This window comes from Formica exsecta, unplaced genomic scaffold, assembly GCF_003651465.1.
Source record: "Formica exsecta isolate Colony F162 unplaced genomic scaffold, ASM365146v1 scaffold365, whole genome shotgun sequence".
NCBI classification, from domain to species: domain Eukaryota; kingdom Metazoa; phylum Arthropoda; class Insecta; order Hymenoptera; family Formicidae; genus Formica; species Formica exsecta.
In genome coordinates this window covers 241908-262380 of record NW_021850897.1, presented here as the reverse complement: position 1 = coordinate 262380, position 20473 = coordinate 241908, and the positions used below count along the sequence as shown (strand labels likewise).

Here is a 20473-nt window from a genome sequence, read left to right as displayed (position 1 = left end):
ATATGTTTATAGACGGTCCTATTTTGTTCAATATAATTACGAATTAGCTAGTTATAGCATCTAATCGTTTAATTGCGATATGTATAGTTTGATTTTTTTAATTATTTTAATTAGTTTAGTTTTTAATTATCGATGATATTTTTTCATCGTTGCATCATTAATTTGTTATCTCCTTTTTCGAATGGAATCAGTGTATTGTCATTGAGATCAGAAATAATTTCAGTAATAATGACTCTAACATATCGTAATTAATGTTTTTTAAAGTCGTTTGATAAGATAAAAATTCTAATCTACACGTAATATCGTATCACATTGTATTCTCGTCAAACTCTCTCATGCTCTAAATATAACTCATTCTTTCTGTCAATACAAATAATCATATCGTGAGCCACCTACCTCAGTAAGATCGCGTCAGTCAGGATCCGGCTGGGATTTTGTTCGCAGCATCGGAGCTACTCGAAATTCAATATCCACTGTCTGGAGCATCCGGTGAGCTGTATCCCGGCGGGAGGACCGGTCGCCAGGTTGCGGCAGAACAGCGTGTTCGTGGGTTCGAGCACGTCGCTGCTGTTGCCCAGCCAGGAGACGCCTAGACGCGCCAAGAGCGCGTTCGATCTGCAGTCGTTGGTCCACGCGGAGTGCGTGGACGAGGAGGAACGCGACGGCGACACTCTAAGAACCCTCAAATCCATCGGCGAGTCGTCGCGGCTGTTGCAGCGCGAACGCCGATCCAGCGCTTATCAGTTCGACCGTATGGACGTTCTGGCGAGGCCGACGCAGCGGGAGCGTGGCATGAGTATCTGTCAATTCGACCGGACGGATGTTCTGGCGAGGCCGACTTCGCAACGGGACCGCGGTCTGAGCATCTGCCACTTTGACAGGACAGACGTCTTGGCAAGGCCGACGCTGCAGCGAGAACGCGGCATGAGTATCTGTCACTTCGACCGGACGGACGTTCTGGCGAGGCCGCAGCGCGATCGCGGCAACAGCATCTGCCACTTTGACAGGACGGATGTTCTGGCGAGGCCCATCTTTCCATCCGGCAAATCTCTGCTGCGGGAGAGACGCGTCAGCGTGTGCAACTTCCTGGAGAGATACGAGGATCCGCCGTACCGCAGGAGTTCGCTGCAACGGGACCGACGGTTGAGCGTGAGTAATGTCGACAAGATCGAGACTTTGGGGAGATCCTTGTCACCCAGGGACTTCCGAAGCAGCGTCAACAACGCGCTCGACAGCCGGCAGGATAGTCTCGCGAGATGTAGCACGATCATGGAAAGGAACAGCTCCGTGCATCACTTCGATCGTCCATCATGCAGCAAGACGCCCGACGTCGTTCTCGGATACAAAGCGACGTGCGTTTAATCCGCGCGCTAGCTATACCGTTCGGTGCCGAGGAAATAACACCATGACATTCTCTGATAACGGTCCCGGGATCTACTTCGAACGAAATACGGCTGTGAAAATTCCTTTGGTTATTCGCTTCACCTCTCTCGACATCTTTACCGCCTATATTTCTTATATTCTTTATAAGTTCTCTTCTGCGAAAAAGAGCACCGGCCCTAAATATAGCCACCAACCCTTACCGAAAATCCTTATCAAAGTACGGTGCGGCAGCTATCGTCTCCTCCAACAGGATGTTACGGGTTTCCAAATGGCGGTTTCCCTCGTTTTTTCTCTGACGCGATAAACGCCGATTTCGGGCTCGCTCGCTCGCTTCGCGGAAAAAAGATCTGCTCTCGGTCAGAGAGTCATTTCGCGCTTGAAGATATCCCGAGTGTCGTGAAAACGCGTCGGATCTCTAAAAATCCTGCGAAAATTGGAGGCGCGTCACGCAATAGGAGCGCCTCGCTCCGAACGACGAAGGGAGTTTTCCGTTGTAATTTTTCTCTTTTTTATTTTTGTTATTTTTTTTTTCTTGCTGCGGGCTAGTAATGAAGCCACCTACCGTGCTTCGATTCGGCCCGCCTCATGCATGATACATGACAGGAATGGATTCGCCGAGGGAGCGCCGTTAAATTTCCGTTTGTTACTCAGCGATTCGTTAACCGTACGTATTTTCGACAATTCTGCGCCGAATAATGAAACCGTAGAATTCTAAGGGATATAGCCGCGAGTATAACCGTTCCATAACGAGCAAATACGTGCGCGGAATTATCACGATCGCGAACGAGATTGTTTTACCTCGAAGTGGCCCGGAATGTTTAATTCGCGAAACCTAATTAGCGAGCAGAATATAATTAATCCTACGGAAAAGGAGCTTTAAAAATTGATTGAGCAATTTTTTCCTTATTCCTGTCTCTTTCTCTCTCTTTCTCTCTTTATTCTTGTAGACATGATTATAGGCGGAGATCCCTCTCCTCTCTTTCTCTCTCTTTCTCCTCAAAATATAATCCGCGTAGATACAAGTCGTAGAGATTACTCTATTCTTCGGAGATCTCGTATACGCACTTTCTCTACTCGTAAACGTATGTATATACAGGCTCTCGCAAATTGTCTGCACACGAAGCAACGTAAATCGCGTAAATTCGCGTTTCGCTCGTTCGATTTACAAAACTTGTCAACGTCATCGAGCATCAACGCGACGAAAGAAACGACATGTGCTCAGGGATTATTTAAAAATCTTCACTCGTCGGAAATAGTCTGTCACTCTAATATAGAATCATCAAGCGCAAATCAGTTCTTCACGCAATTAACATTGTTGATTGCCGCTGAACAATTAGGTAATTTTGTCCCCGATACCATATCACAGTGTGTATATTAACATGCTATTTTAATATACTACTTATATATAGTTACATTTATTTTCCATCAACACTCATGCTAAAATTTTATATTTTCTCCTTTGAAAGATTGAGTCGAGTCAACTCGTATTTTTGGCAGTCAACGTATTAAACATTGATATATTAAATAGAGCTTATTAATTTAACGGATATTGAATATAGATTAACATCAGATGCACATTCGTTAATCAGGCTTTGTAGTCCGATTAATGTGCGAAATACGACATGTATTTTGCACATGTTACGAGCGTATGTTTACGTTTAATACGTAACAACCATTAAAATATTATTGTTGCGTTTGTGATTCTGCTTTTCGGTTTTGCGGAAATGTCATAATTCTCCGCCATTTAATGCTATCGTAAAGTACAAAAGCGTTCAAACCATATACCTATTCTAAAGCCATCGTATGCAATAGAGAAACAAATAATACTCGCCGTCATATCCACGAATATTCGAGTTACGATATATAACGAAATATAATGACATATTTTGAATAAATGATAGATTTACATATATATGCACAAACGTACATACATATGTACATACATATATGCGCGGGAATAATAATGTCAGATATTTTCGGAGAGCCTACATATTTTTATCTGTCGAGATAAGACGAGCATTTCACTCCTAATGAGGTTACTTAGATCTAGTTTCTTCGGAGAATATATGATACAAAAATAATATATATGATACAAGATCTACGATCGGTGCTAGAGAGTTTTCAGCAAAATTAATAATCGTATAAATGTTTGTAGAGTGTTCGAAATTAAGGAAATGATGTCACTCTTGAACTGATATAAATATTACCTCCTTTCAATTTAAAAGTCACGTTGCTAAAAGAGAATTAAAAGAGGAATACAAAATTTAATAGGCTCGATGTAGACGTTTTTTAATTTATTAAAGATTTTCGTTTTTGCTCTCTCTCTCTTTCTGACAATTTAATTAAAATTGCAGCAAAGTCATCATATAAAAAAAAAAAAGAAATAAGCATGTTTAATTCCGAGCAGTGCAGAGAAAACAGTTTTTAATAAAACAAGATATTACTGTAAAATTCTCGCATTTTTATATACATATAAAAATGAGAGTGCGAATATCTTTGCTGGTGTTTATTTTAATTTGGGCATAATTGCACCAATTGTATAATTGTATAATTGAAGAATTCTCAGCATTAAGGATGTTTAAAACATGCTTACAGCAATTAATACATTGTTGTCTTAATCCCATCAATGATAATTATGAGATGATATACTCTTGTAAAACAAAATACTATTTCTCGCGCGCGAGAAAAAAGAACGCGTGTATTATCTCGCTATTATCAAATTTTATCGAATATATAGTTAGCTCCCTCAGATCGAAATTCATTAACAAGGGGACCTTCTAATTAGTCAGTAATAAGATATAGATTAATGAGATACATTATACATATGTAGTCACATTCAGACCAAATATAAGCTTTAAATTTAAAATTAAACGATATAATGTAAAGATTAGTGAAGACTATTTATATATTACGTTAATTTCATGACTTCACATTTTGAAACGTGTTCTAATGCAATGTTCTTACTTGAAACTTTCAACGACTCAGACTGTTCCAATCAAAAGAATTCTAAGGATATGTGTATTTTTCATAGATGTCCGAAAAGTCCGATAAGTGTTAAGACGTAAAATTTAGATACGCATTTTTTTTTTTACGCAAAAACGAAGCGTTGAAAAATAATGCTTTGCATTTATTTTATTAAATCTCTGTTTTAACAAGCAAGAGAACGTACATTTGTTTTTTAAATATAGAGATTGCCAAATAATTTTAATTATACAGTAATGATAGAGATATTTCTGGTATTACACTTGAAATTTTTTGAAAATTTCTACGGAAATAATGGATGTTTTTGTGTGTAATTAGTAGTTTCTTATTTTTTTTTATCCTCACGTATGAAGTTTTTCAAGAAGGGTACATTATCAAAGCATCATGTATGAATGAGAATAATGCTAGGCTTTGGTATGAAAGCATGAATGATTAAAAAGAACCTCGATTTACTCAGAGCGAGCGAATAAACGAGATCTGGAATGAAAATGTTTTTATCACATGAATTAATATTAACGTATTATTTAATCATATCATTTTAAAGAGTTTGTTATATAAAGTAATTATAAACGTAAAATTCCGACTAATCGATATATATATATATTAATCATCAGCTTTTATTATTTCCTACAATTTACCATTGTATACATTAGTTCGAACCATTTGAATAATTTTTGTAGTAATTTTTGTAAGTGTGTAACTTTTAGATTGTAGGGGAGAATAATTTTATGAATATGTTATAACGGATATATGTGACTTTTTTACAATAAACATTATTTGAAACGATATCGGAATAAAGACTTTTTTTTTAAAGAATGTCTCTTTTTAAATTTGATGGAGAATATAAAAGAGTTTCTCTCTCGCGTATTGTTATTGCGACAATTTTTAAACGTCGGTCGCTAATAGATTAATTCCACGGATTATTTTATCTCCGTTGTTATTTCCAAAGGACGCAAAACGACACGCCAGAGATAAACGCTTGTGCGATTTCACGAACAGCTGGGGCAAATTGCCCAGTGGCTATCGTTCTCGATGAAGTGCGGCGCAGCAACGAACAGTAATCACAGACTTCGCGGAGGAACCAGCGGCTCTTCCGCTAGCCGGAAATTTTCCTAAAAGCCCTCAATTTCGAAATATCTTGGCAGACCGCACTGTGCCTATCGTGTAATGATTATGAGACTCGTTATCCTGAAGCTTCTGGATTTTTAAAGAGACACGAACGAAGTAAGACTGTTTCATTGCGGAAGGAGAGCACCCTTTTCCATCCAATTCTCCAAATTTAAAAATTCAAGAATAAACGTTTTTGCGTTTACTGTATTTAATAGTCACTGCTTCATCTTGTATTTTTAATTGTTTAAACCTATCTGTTACGACAGTTGTAAAGTATTGACATTAAACTGTTTGCGCTTAGTTTTGAATTTTAGTTCATATGTAACGAGGCTTAACTGAAAACTGTCACAATTGAACTATCCCTTCATATTATACTTATTGTTAATGTGATATTTCGATATCGATTGGATGTCGACACCTGGATTACGTTTACGATCATACTAAACTATTCGAGCGTGAAGGAAACAGATGCCTCAAACTGTGTTTAATACGATCTATCAATATTATCGACGAAACGTCAATATATCTAAATGATGTGTATACGATATACGATACTTTCTTCTATAACTTCAATCTGTCGTATTTTTATCTTTTATTGCGAGATATTCTCCCAATGTATTATTACACGCAGTAAACAAAACTATAGTTTACCCAAGCGTTTCCGTTGTCTGCGAAACGCTCGTTATTTCCGCGCGATTCAGCGATTACGATTCTATGAAATATGTGAAAGAAAAATGTTTATATGTGAACATTAAAAGAATATGAGAACACATTAAAAACACATTTATTATATTTTATTGATGTTATTTTATTCGTTTATTTTATCCGTTTTGTTAAATAGATTATGTAGCGAGAAATTTAATACTTTTTTCTCTGTTTTTTGGTTTAAATTAAATTTTAAACTTAAAGTTTTCTCATTCGACTGGCTAGAAAGCGTTAACGCCTCGAGCCGTTTTTTATCTCGAGACTTTCATCTATTTATCTGGCGGAAATTTAACGAATATTTCACATTCCGTGCTTGGCAAGATAACACAGGCTGGCAGTAACACGCTGTGTGATTATCATTAGAGTTAATATTTTCGTGAAAATTTCTCTTCGCTGAGCAGAGCTTTAAGAAATTTATGACTTAACTTCACAACAAAATAACTAATAAAATATTAAAAATACGCGGAGTAATCCTTATTTTAATTTCTTTTTTAAATTGCTTATAATCGTTTTATTAATTTTATATATACGTTTTGTTCAGAAATTTTGTTAATTATGCAAAACTTGAATTAGTTAACAAAAATAAAAAAAATGTCTCGTGCAGATAATCAACTTTTTTCTGCAGTTACTTGAAAGTTTTCCCAGATACTTAACAGATGGACCAGCCGTAAGATCTTCACGGGTGCTTCGAATCGCACGTGATCCAGGAAGGATCAAGAGTTCGCCTGGGCTTAACAAAATCAACATCGGCACGTTCCACTTAAGACTGTTTGCTTTTTTTCACCGTTCTCGGACAAACTGGAAACTAGGACAACTATTTCATTGTTGTGGTTTGCAGCCAAAGGAAACGGCAAAATAAAACGAAGTGCCTCGATGCAGGTGAACTCGCGAGATGAGGGATTGGCAAAGAAATACAGTAACAATCCGCTGGCAACTATTAAAAGTTCCATGGAGACATTTGCGACAGGACACAAAACAGTGACTAAAAAAAGGTCCCAGAAGATTTCATTTTTTGAAAGGTAAGTCACTTTTTTTCGTTAAAAGTCGTGCATTTTATTAAACTTGGCAACTCTTCTGCGAAAAAAAAAGAGAAGGATACTCAGATATACTAGTAGAAACTTTTAAATTTGTTATATTGCGATCACATAATATTAATATCTATGTATATTTGTAATATTATTTTTCGTAGCTGTCCTTTATGAAAAGATATATTCCGTCGTTTATAATTTGTATTTTAAAAAATATTATATAAATTCTTATTTTCTCTTTTTTTATATATCATTTTTTGGATTACAAATTTAAGAAATTATTTAGCATAAGGAATTTTTGATTTCGCGATACTTTATTAGTTTAAAGCTTAGTCCAAATAAGAGTTAAGAGTTTTCTTTGCGATGCAGTTCTTATCGTTGCAGATATTATATAATAGCTACTTATGACTTATTATGATACATATCTTATTCGTGATTTAGATCATTCAATGCAGTCAAAAAACAATAAAATTAAAGTAAGCATAGAGCATATAAAATTTGTATCGCCACGAATAAATATCGTACCGTAAAGTGGACTCTACTTAACCCGAAGAGAGTTCCTGCGCTATATTACACAATTAGGCGAGTTAGCGGGAACGATGGAAGGAAACAATCTCAGGCTCTGTTTTTGACAATGAAATAGATATGATTTATGAAGGCCGGGCGTTTATGATGGTGGCGGTGACGGTGAAGTGTCCTCCTTTTAAAGATTATTGAGGATGATTCGATTCAAGGACACGACGTCTCACCTTGACATTATTTCACATCCGATAGTGCAAGGGTAACTACATCGCTTCCGATATTGTTACACAATATCATAATATCCGATATTATTATAAAATATTTTACAATTGCTATAGCAATTGTAAATGTGATTAGCTATTAATGTCAAATAATATCTCTTTGTAAATTTATTATCATGATTTTTTCTTATTTTATATAAATTATTTTATTTCAATAGTGTTATTTTAAGAAATCACGCTATTAAAATTAATAAGTTTTGTTAATTACATTAATGAATTTTCATGCAGTTTATTTATATTTTTTATATAATTTATATAATTTCAATTTTATACTTTGTTTTTCTACTTTCGCCAAATTTAAGGATAGAAATCGCTCGCATTTTTCCGTCTGGCGTTTTCCGTTTTTACACGGCGAATGTCTATGACTTTTATTTTCACGACCGCGAAATACCGGGCAGGTTTGGCCGAAAAACAGGAAAATGTTTGCGTTCCAAAGGGGCTGGAACGTATCGTTATACAAGAGAAACGCGTGGGCGCTGCTGACAAGAGGATTTCTAGAAAAGAAAGAAAGAAAAAAAAGGAGAGAATAAAATGGACGAAGACATCCAATTCAAGGAGCCGAGCCTGTTCTCAACGACGTCTTTGCTCGACTACGGTTCGCTCTTTCTTACGATCGGTAAAAAGACGACGGAATATCACTGGGACGAGGTGATGGCCACTTCGCGCACCGAGGACGTAAATTCCCGAGGGTTACGATGCACGAAATACTTAACCCTCAGTCTCATCTACGGAATATAAAGTTCCACGTTAAATCTGCGCGATTTCTCTAAGACAGATTGAAGATACAAATTGTTTCATGCGTCGCACGCACGCTTTGCTTTCGACCATAATTATTAAAGTCCATCACATCTAAGTAGATATACGTGGCTTTATAAATGATGCAGCGCTTGATCCCGCGCGAGCGTACGAAATCTTTTCCGACACAAGATAATTTTCTATGGTAGATTTTTTTTTTTTTTTATGTCAAGTGTCTTATTGCAAACCCCAACTTTAAGCGATTTCTCTAAGACAGATTGAAGATACAAATTGTTTCATGCGTCGCACGCACGCTTTGCTTTCGACCATAAATATTAAAGTCCATCACATCTAAGTAGATATACGTGGCTTTATAAATGATGCAGCGCTTGATCCCGAGCGTACGAAATCTTTTCCGACACAAAATAATTTTCTATGGTAGATTTTTTTTTTTTTTTATGTCAAGTGTCTTATTGCAAACCCCAACTTTAAGACAAAACTCAGTGTATTCATCTCACTCGCATCATGCTCACATATCGCATCGCGCTATGTTAGACTCTTTTGACGTCATTCAACGGTTGGTCTCATTAACCTCAGTCCGCTAGTGAGCTTTATAAGAGTGGAGCACTCCAACTATTTAAAGAAAGCGGCGTTGAAGCAAAGTAAAGATTTTAGACGGAAAAAGGTCGATTATGTGCATACGTGCGTTTTATACCGAGTACCCGAAAAAAATTATTCACTATTCCATCCATAAATATTCTACGCTTGAATTAAAATCAATTTTTCGCTGAATGCTAAAAAATATTAAAGATTTTGTGTATTTTTCACTTTGCGGTCCAAATAAAAATTTGGGAAACGTAAAGCTTGTATTTACGTGGCTTGAGCTCTTTTCGCTGAAACTATTTCATTTAATCATCACATCGTTACGTTAGTTCGTTAGCCACAGGCTAACAAATTTCATCAGACAGCTCCATTGGCTTCCGACACAGACTCTTAATGAAGTTGCAGACAATTTTAGAACGGAGATTCTTATCTCTCTCTCTCTTTCTCTCTTTCTCTCTCTCTGCTCTGACAAACTGCTCCTTCTTAAAAGAAGAATCCTACAATAATTATATCATTTCCAAATCACAATCAATTTATCGCTCTCCAAAAATCATCTTATTCCATTTACATTGCATTTCTATTTTATTATTCTGTTACGTTTAACAATTATTCGTATATATGTGTGTTATAAAATATATGTTATAATTATATATAATATGATTTTTTACGAGATAGAAAAAATCGTTGAATTTCATCGAGAAGGGAATCGAGACTTTCGATTTTCCCGAGACAGCGGAATAAGGTCGCTCGTATTGTCCTGATCTCGACAAGTTAGAAGTTATACGACGCGTGAACTTCTAGCCCGTAAATTGCTCGGCGGATGACAATTCGTCCCTTGGTGGGCGAAGGGGACTGCAAATGAACTGAATTATACCGTCGTTTCTGACAAGTCGCGCGAAGACGAGATCCATCTTCCAAGATCTGCTGGCGTTCTTTATATCTTGTTAAAAGTTTACGGCCGAGAATGCGGAATATAGCGTTACAAGGCACACCAACTGCTTTTATGTTATACACCACGAAGATGAGTGAGTTATAGCCGCGCCGCTATTCTGAGAAAAAGCTTGAGATAGCGCTGTGCATTGATCGCTTCCGGCAGCTTTTTACTGACAAATGTATTGTGTGGAAAAACATTTTGATAGTTTAACCCCTGTGTATACATTTAACGCAACTGATAGACCTTACAAAATATTCTATTGTACTCTTTAAACAGACATTTTTCATACAAGTTACATATTTTTATTCGACGCTCGACTGGAAATAAAAATATCTTGCCAAAAAGGTTGATTAAAGGAATTAGTAATAAAAAGCTTTAAAAGGAATTAAATCTCGTCTGGCGACTGACTGGCTAATCACTTGAATTAATTAACGAGGAAGCGACAATGAAGAAGTCGAACTTTAAAGTTACTTATCCGATTTTCGTATATATTAGTAAATCCTCGCGCAGGTGTAATATTAAGAAGATAATCTCTATGCATATTATATTAAAAAATTACTTTTTGTGGAAAATAATTAATGTGATAATGTACGCATAGGTAGATCTCTGTTTTATTCGATGTAACAATATAATCCCTTTTAATTATACAGCAGCACGTTATGTCGTTAAATGTCATGGGTTAAAATGAGAGAGAGAGAGAGAGAGAGAGAAAAAAAGAGATTATAGTATAAAATGTTGATGGATTTAAATTGATTAAATATTCCGTCCACCATGTTCCCAGTAATCGTATCTCCCTCGTTTATTTATCCATCTTACACACAGTATCTCATTTTGATCATAAATTAATATTACACCATTCGTTCTGACAGACAGATGATTGAAAAGCGATAAGGTCTCATGCGATTTACAGCAACATTTGTTAAACATTTGATCGCTCGCATTAATCGCGGTTTACAGCTTTCTCCACCGGTAACAGTTATAGAACAGTTATAGAACATTTTCTGTTTGATTATAAAGGATATCACAAGATACAGAAAATCCGATAAGAAACAACAAAAAAACTAGTCTCAAAAAAATTTAAGAATTAAAGTAAAATTATTTAACTTGCAAACTCTCGCAAAACAACCGAGAAGTACTCTCCCATCATTATTATTAATTTTATAAACTCGTATTGGATAGACTTTTCTCTCTGAATTTTATTTTAACGATATAATTTTAATGGCGATTTTGCGTGTCTATGTAAATCGTGAATGGTTCAAAACTACCTCTCGGAATATAATGGCTCTAAAATAGATAGTTCGCGTAACCTTACGTACAAATTTAATTTAAGCGGACGAACCTAAAATTAGCTATATCCGTGTGCGTTGATACCGAGATGGGAGATCTTTCCTTCGACAAGGGGCATTACGAGATAGTTTCAAGGGTCGTAGGTGGGAAGGCAGTCGATAAAAAAACGAACCTCCGGGATCGTCTAACATAAAACGTGGGCAGAAAGATATGGTGACGTCTCGGTGACACCTAATCTGGCGAAGGCAAAGGGATAAGCGCGCGTGGTATCCGAGTATCATTGGGGGAGACTTCTCTCCTCTCTCACGATGACATTTCGCCGAGGATGATACACAAAAGCGCGCGATACGCGTTTGCTTCCGGGTATGAAATCTTGAGAAAAATAATAGTAACTGCTTTCTCCACAATACAGCAGACTCGCTCTGAATTTATTCGTCCTTTAATTACACATTACTATATACGCGCTTTGTTCGAGACGGAGAACCAGAGGCACTGACTGTCAAAATGTTACCTTGTCGCGGTTTCGCGCTCGGCAAATAATTTCTCCTCGCAGTTATACCGTTCTACCCAACGAATTACATTGTCCATCGCTCTGCGTATTTTCTCATTACGACCGGCCAGTGATCTAAATCCGGATAAGAAAAGCCAGAACCGGAGTATCTCTTGGATTAGCGTCAGATGCGACGTTCATTGTTCGGTACGTACGTGAACGATATCTCTGTTCTCGTGTCAGCGAACGTTCTGTGCTTTAGATTTGACGTTTTGCAGCATCATCGAATATGAGACGGTAATAACAGAAATTGCACGATCATCATACACTGTATTGTTCGAAATGACGAAAGATCACGAATTAACTGTACGAGTTATTAGCGACTCATGGCAGTGTTTGGGGTACTTAGCTTCCCCTTCAGGATAAACCTTCCAGGTCCTGAGCCCTCCCACCAACGTCAAGATATACCCGTTGGGAGGGTTATATTATAAATTATATAATTTTGTATTATTTCATATATAATATATAATTTATTTTATAATTGAGAGATTATATCTATATCGCATTTTAAACATAAGTGAATAAATATACAAGTTAAAATTAATTATTTGACCCTAAGCATTGTTAGAGAAATAATTAGCATCGAGAATCGTAAGGTTTGTAACAAAATAATTTTATAATTTTTTATAATTTTATAAAATAAAATTTTTATAAAAATATTTTATGACTTATAACTCTGACTAAGCGGCTTTTCGCGATACAAATGATTTGAAAAAAAAAATGCAAGACTATTTTAAAAATAAATTTTTAAGATAAAGTCTTGTTCTTCAATGTAGGATTAAATCGAGCAGATAATAACAAATGATTAAATAAAGACAATAGAAAAAAAGAGCGCGATGTAATTGATTGCGTCTGAGAGATTATGTTGGCAGTCAATCTTCGTCATTTTAATTCGTTCAATACATTTCTTTTTATAGTCTCCCCCAATTCCCTTTCTCTCTTATATTTAAGACTCCTAAATCCCGATTCAATTACATCTGGAAAACTTCAATAACTTCCAGTCGAATAATTACATTTACATCGCAAAGCTCTAGCAATAAATCCCCTTTGTCTGAACCCGCGCAGTTAATATTCCCTTATAGACTAGCCCTCGAAATAGTCAATCAGTGAATTCGTACACAAGTCTGACGTAGATTCGCAAAAATTCTATGAATCTCATCGCAAGTTCTCACCCGGGAACATGCATATTCAATAATTTCAATCGAACGTCGAAAGCAGCGGATATATATATTTCGCGTTTCTGCAAATTCGTTTCTACTGCGGCGAATTAAAAATTCATTATTTTCTGTTATGCGTGTAGTTACAAACGTGTGCTATTACACGTATTTTCCTATTTGCATAAGCGCTATGCGGAAAATACGCATAGGAAGTTTCGCCATATAATCCGCGAGAGACTTGAGTGGCAATCGAATTTCTAGCAGCTCCTTCCTCTTTGAAGAGGAAGACTCGATTTAGAGATTCTATTTGGGGCTTCGACTCTGTCTATGACGCGGTCTTCTCGAACTCGAGCTGAAAACCTTCGTATAACTTGATTTATCCGCTAGTTAAGTTCATCGATTTGAGATTCGTCGTTTTTGTTACGAATCGTACTCTTTTTACAAAGAGTTTTTACATAAGCGTTTAGGTCGTTTTTGACATGTTTCCTTTGTATAAATGAAAATAATCTCTCCTTTCATAAAGTTAGTTCAAATTAATGTCTAATTTTTATTACACGCGCGATCCGATATTACGTCATTACGCGAACATGAACTTTCATCTTCGGGAGCTCTCTTTGAGAAAACCTCGCGCGTCGCTCAAGTTTTCCCGCCCACTGCTCCGTTTTCTCCGGAGTGCCTTAGCTTCACTAAATACACCCTGCGGAAGTGTGTTTACCCTCTCTCCATCAGCGCTCTCCTTGCACTCGCGCTTCTCTTTTTCTCCTCTCGTTCGAAGACCATTTCATCTCTATGACGCGGAGAGGAAGCGAGCCGTTGTACCCGTGCGCCCTCCCATTTTCGAGCCGGGACACGTAAGTGCCCGGGAAATGCTCCATCTGGGATCGCATTCCCCGTTGGAATTTAAAACAGACTCACGGCAAGTTATCCTCCCGTTCTCAATTACCTCTCATCCATTCTCGCCCCTACCTGTCCATCTTCCATTTTATCGCCTCATTTTCCGCGTGACGGACACCTTGTTTCGTCCTACGCGCTTCCTGTTTTCGCGCCCACGATCCGTCATCCTAAGTGCTTATGACCCGGTTGCAGCTATCGCTTTTTAACGATACGGTCGCGGATTTTCGATAGGTGTCATTCGAACCTTTCTTCCGCAGCGCACGTTCTTCCTCCTCCTCTTCCTCCTCCTCCGTGAACTTCGAGTCCATTTATCTTTCTCAGCGAACTCGTCCCTTTGGTTAAATCTCTCAGCGTCGCGCCGAGTATTTCTTACGCATTGTCAGCCGCGCGTGATGGATGGCGGTATCTCGTGCGACCGCTTACTTGCCTGGGGTCGATCATTATGTTTTATGAACTCCAATGCGATCCCAAGTTTGCCGCTAGGGATGCACCTTATCTGTCGCGACGCTAGACTGATTTTACAAACGATTCGCGAGGACAAATGCTCGACGGTGGCGTTATGGATTTATAGCAACGTGCCGTTTACGGCGTCTCCCGTATATGAAGGGAGACGTTAGTATAGTTTAGAACGCGTGGCTTAAACGTAATGCGAGATCATCATCTTTCGGTCCAGGCAACGTGCGATTGCATATCGTAGATCTATCAAAATGCGCTCTTTATCGTGATTCACCGCGAGTTTCGTCGCAAGATTTCCGAATGATTTGATATTCTACAAACGATAGAACTGGTCGCCACCTACTTCTGGCTCCATGCCACACGTTCTAGAAACAAAACGACGCGACGGCACACGTAGGGCAAGTGACAGATGAAATACGGTACGCGAAACATGATATAATACTTTTTCAATAAAAAAGATTTGAAAAAGACAAGTCCATGTACCTGTTATAAGAAAACTGTCTTGTAGAACAATATTACTAATTATTAAAATAATTAAAATAATAATTGTAAGAAATAAAATTATTGTAAAAAATTATTCTACAAAANNAATAAATAATTGCACGGAATACGCACTTCGATAAAGACCTATTGTCACGATACAGTTTCGTGTCATTTATAAAAGTTAATTAATTATTAATTATAATAATAGCGAATTATTTCACGATATACTTGTCGCGGTCGCGCTAAGGAAAGGAATTTGATAATATACGGAGCTTCTCGCACTACTACTTTACTGCTCGAGTGTTGCCGTGCGAATGATAACAAAGCCGCAATATGTAAACAATAGCGCGCTATACGCCGCCAAGACTATACATCGTGTTGTTATTAATTTTTGTCTTGCTGAAATATTTTATGTATTATAAAATATATGTTTAATGTTTCTTTAAAAAGATTAATTATTTATTAAATAATTAATATGTATCACGAGATCTTTCGTTATATTAATTATTCGATCCTGCGATTCATGTTTTACTGCGCGTTCTCAATCCAAATTATAATTATTGTTAGATCGTCGAAAAATCGCACGATAAAGCATCGGACGAAATATATTAGAAAAATAAAATTTATTAGAAAAATAATTATTGTCCGCAACAAAACGATTTATAATTTATAATTTTATTCTCTGTTATTTCGATTCGTACTTAAAACGAATAAATCGTGAGAAATACACACTTCGATAAAAATTTATCGTCACAATATAATTAGGTAATGTTATTAAAGTTAATTAATTATTAATTACGATAATCATAGCGATTTATTGCCTGATACTTGTCACAATCGTATTTATTAGATAAAGAATTCGAGAGAGCGTCTCGCAGCACTACCTTACTACTCGAATGTCGATGCCTGAATGACAACATGCTGAACGTCTGTGATAACAATAACACACTACACGCAGTGAAAGGTTTATAACAAAATAATTTTATAATTTTTTATAATTTTATGCGTACTTGAAACGAATAAATCGTGAGAAATACACACTTCGATAAAAATTTATCGTCACAATATAATTACGTAATATTATTAAAATAAATTGATTATTAATTACGATAATCATAGCGAATTATTGTTTGATACTTATCGCAATCGCATTTATTAGAAAAAAAATTCGACAGAGCGTCTCACAGCATTACCTTACTGCTCGAGTGTCGCCGCCCGAATGACAACACGCTGAACGTTTGTGATAACAATAACACACTACATGCAGTAAAAACTCAAATACCATATGTTATAGTTAATTTGTTGCTCCGCAATATATATACGTTTTTGATATTTTATACATTATTTTAATATAAATTAATATAAATTAATATATATTAACGTTGAATATTCTGTATTTTCAAATTAATATTGATAAATTAAACCATTGTCGCAAATAAAGTCTAACATTGTTCGAAGAACAAAATTTATTGTATTTTGATCAAAAAATTATTTGTGCAAATTAATTTAAAATATAACAATGAAAAAATTTTTTTAAAATTAATTTAATATTATCGTTATGGCAACCATTATCAAAATAGTACTGTTATTAACAAATTTTTCTCTCTCTTTCTCTTATTAGTGAAGTATTTCTCTCAATATATATAATTATAAATAAAAATGTTATATTATAATCGAAAAAATGTTGTGAAAAGAGAGTAATATTAATCTAATAAAAAACCTATTTTATGTGTAAAGCTTTAACTTTAATTTAAAAGCTTTATACATATAATTTATTTAATTATAGTTACAAATTAATATAAGAATATGACATTTCATAATTAATTAAATTTATAATTGTAAGACATTTAACGTTAAAATAATATCTATTATATCAAAAATACTTATGTTAAAGATATGGACACACCGCGATCATCCGATCGAGATGTGGAGAGTGCATCCTAATTGTGACTTATAAATGCACTGATAATATTTCCGACCTGTGTAGGCTATGAAGACATATATGGCGATACCATTGGTGTATGATGTATGATACAAGAGACGATGATGACAAGGATGAGAGATGACAAGGGACAACGATCTCATCTGCCCTTATCGGGCAATCGACCAAACTTTAACCGATTCGGGCCGAGGCAATTGTCGAAGCAGAGCGTGCTTTTATCGAGGATTGTCCAGCAATGTTCAATGAGATTTAACTCAATTCCGTCGGCATCGGAAATACGATTCTCGCTAACAATAACGCGACATCGGGATTTCACGCGATATCACTGAAAACCGACGCACTAGTCAATGTGAATTCAAACGCGCTTGCCACGTACGAGTTATTAGCGACAAATAAAGTCTAACATTGTTCGAAGAACAAAATTTATTGTATTTTGATCAAAAAATTATTTGTGCAAATTAATTTAAAATATAACAATGAAAAAATTTTTTTAAAATTAATTTAATATTATCGTTATGGCAACCATTATCAAAATAGTACTGTTATTAACAAATTTTTCTCTCTCTTTCTCTTATTAGTGAAGTATTTCTCTCAGAAGTTTTAGTTATTTTCGAAAGAATAATTGTTTTGTGTGACTAAGAGAAAATTTTATGTATAGCCTTTACTTCTAAAAGAATAATCTATTTCGTAAACAAATCCTGCATGTATCATATGAGTCATCTTCCACATACAAGAACAAATGCTCTATATATTTCTGCAATTAATATAATTAATTTGTCATGATGCAATGTTTTATAAAACAATTTCATTAGCTCAAATGTATCTTTTACAAAAGTTTTCTCTGTAAATATATATATAATCAATTCGTAATGTTACAAAATATTTGGTATTGTTATATTCTCATATAAATAAATTGATGTTAAATGCAAAATAATGTACGTAATAGAAATTTACATGATAGAAATTACATGATAGAAAAACTTACGTAATAGAAATTACATAATAGAAAATCAAATATCACATTCTATAAAAGCGTTCTTATTGATTTTTATATGTAGAATTTGTTTATTAAATTGATTATTCCTTTTAAAGTAAATTTAAAATATTTATAACCTGACCGTCCGCCTCGCTGTTATTGCGTGTGACTTAGCGTGAAATACTACCGAGTTTCTTGATATGCCAATTACGCTGATTGATATGCCATCATCCTTGTGTTAGTGAAATGCAAAAACATGTTTATAATTAAGAAAAAATTAAATTCAAGATATACTGCAAAGCGTAGAATGCTTTGCTTTGACGATAAACAAACGATTAATCTGATAGATGAGAGCATGATAATATATACATCAGATTAATTAATTTATGATTGTGTATAAATTATAATAAAAAGATAATGCAATTTAAAAAAAAAAATTTGCTCGATTAGTTCATGACTGCAAGTGTTTGTATAAACGTAATGTCATTACAAGCGTTGTTATTTATCAGTAACATGCATAGAAATTAATATGTATGTTGCATTGTAAAATAACCATTATATTTTTATATTTTAATAATTAGATAAACTTTCGGCACAAATATATTTACGATTAATTATTATCTAATGGTAAAATTCAAAATTGTCAAGATGATAATATTTTTATATGCATTTTTCATATGAAAAATACGCGTCCATTATTATTTTAATGAAATCTTATACGAATTACGAGATAGTGTAGCTGTATTTATCGCATTAAGAAACTAATGCGCATGCATTTATTCATGGTTTATGGAAATGTATAACAAACGTGAATATAATACCTCGCTTGCGAAATTGTAGAAGTTTAGGAAACGGCAGACCCAGGATTAATTCCTCTTGTGGCAGTGTGCCCGCAATCGTAGATTGCTTTTATAGATATATGTATACATATATATACATGATGAGCCTGTGGTCCTGGTACCTGGTATCCTTCGGCAAGTTTTTCTACTCTTTTTGTCAGTATTATTAAATATGCATAGGTCGACTCGTATATGTGGTCTATGACAGGCTTGTAATAAATATAAATCGTTACATCAGCGGAAGCGTATAAATATATCTCATTATTATTGTACTTTACACGAATCAGTTTTTTATGAACGTCGTATGCAGATGATATAATTCGACGAGAAAATGCGCGTATCATTCTGCCTATGCATAACATGCAATAAGAAATAATAATTGCTAGTTACATCGATCGTCCGACGTTGCCTTAAAGTCCGACGATGATAGAAAGAAATAAATTTTCCAATTCTTTTTCATTCACATTATGGAAGAAACACGTACAAAACATTTACAAAAAATTTATATATAATTTTAATTAAAATTTCTCTTTCAATTTTAACTATTTTAACTAACTATTTTAATTAACTATTTTTCTAACAATTTTAATTATTATTTTCTTCGAACGAGCATCAACTTCTATGCATGTATGCAGAATTTTTTCTAATAAAAAGAAAGCAGAAATTAAAACCTCCGATGCAGTACGTCGTATATTAGAGCGAGCGAGTTAAAATAAAAAATACGAGTTACACACAAGAGCGGATTACAAGAAATCTCTCTTGATAAGACGGTCCTGACGAGAAACCGCAGCGATCCTTCCAACCTTACGCTAGTACGGTCGTAAGGGATATACGAGCAGGATCTCCGTCGAATGGTCTACGCTACTTTTTACTATCTAAGCTAAACTTTTAAGCTTGAACAGTTACAAATAACGATAGACTTATCCTGGAAAACCGTACGTAAATAAACGAAATTGAAACACGTCAAGCAAATCCGGTCGACATGATATATTGCAATTTTGGATGTATTGTTTGCAAGAAATAGAAGAAAGGTAAATTTTAATATTTTATCTAATATCATTTTTTTGCAAAACGATTTACTCTTTATATAGAATATAAATTATTATATTATATTAATAAAAGACTAAGAGGATATGTAAAATAAATTAATTAATCTATTAATAAATAAATAAATTTATTAATAAATTAATTATTTATTAATCAAAATTGGATTATTTTTCTAATTATTTATTAATAAATTAATAAATAATTAGAAAAATAATCAATAAAGAGACACTCGCTGGGATTTTATATTCTTATTAGGAAAGAATATTCCTTGCGTCAATAATTTATGCAGATGAGATCTCCCTGAGGCATTGAGGTATAAATTAAAATTAAGAATAATGAGGAGTTACGTTCACAGCGTTCGCATTTGATCATGATTCGTACTTGAGGGAGCTGCAATAAAATTGTCGTAATTGTTATCGCGGCTTCTCATTTTCGTCTGCATCAGCGACGAGGCGCATAGATGCGACCCTGGACCACTTTACGGGACCATAAATCTAGGAAGAGAGCCGCCGGTGGAAGACCCTCCGCGGATTAAACGAGTGTGCATGTATACAAACGG

The 20473-nt window shown here is 35.1% G+C and overlaps 1 protein-coding gene and 1 long non-coding RNA gene across 2 annotated transcripts in view; one reads left to right on the top strand and one right to left on the bottom strand.

Moving 5' to 3' along the window:
- LOC115239144 overlaps positions 1 to 5155 on the top strand; it is a 28900-nt gene extending 23745 nt beyond the window's left edge. Inside the window, exon 5 of the mRNA XM_029813500.1 lies at positions 445 to 5155. Coding sequence (XP_029669360.1) covers positions 445 to 1362 — 918 coding nt within the window. The 3' untranslated portion in view covers positions 1363 to 5155. The remainder of the gene's footprint in view (positions 1 to 444) is intronic.
- LOC115239145 overlaps positions 1 to 19031 on the bottom strand; it is a 33365-nt gene extending 14334 nt beyond the window's left edge. Inside the window, exon 1 of the long non-coding RNA XR_003884594.1 lies at positions 18850 to 19031. This is a non-coding gene — a long non-coding RNA (uncharacterized LOC115239145). The remainder of the gene's footprint in view (positions 1 to 18849) is intronic.
- Between the last annotated feature and the right edge of the window lie 1442 nt (positions 19032 to 20473).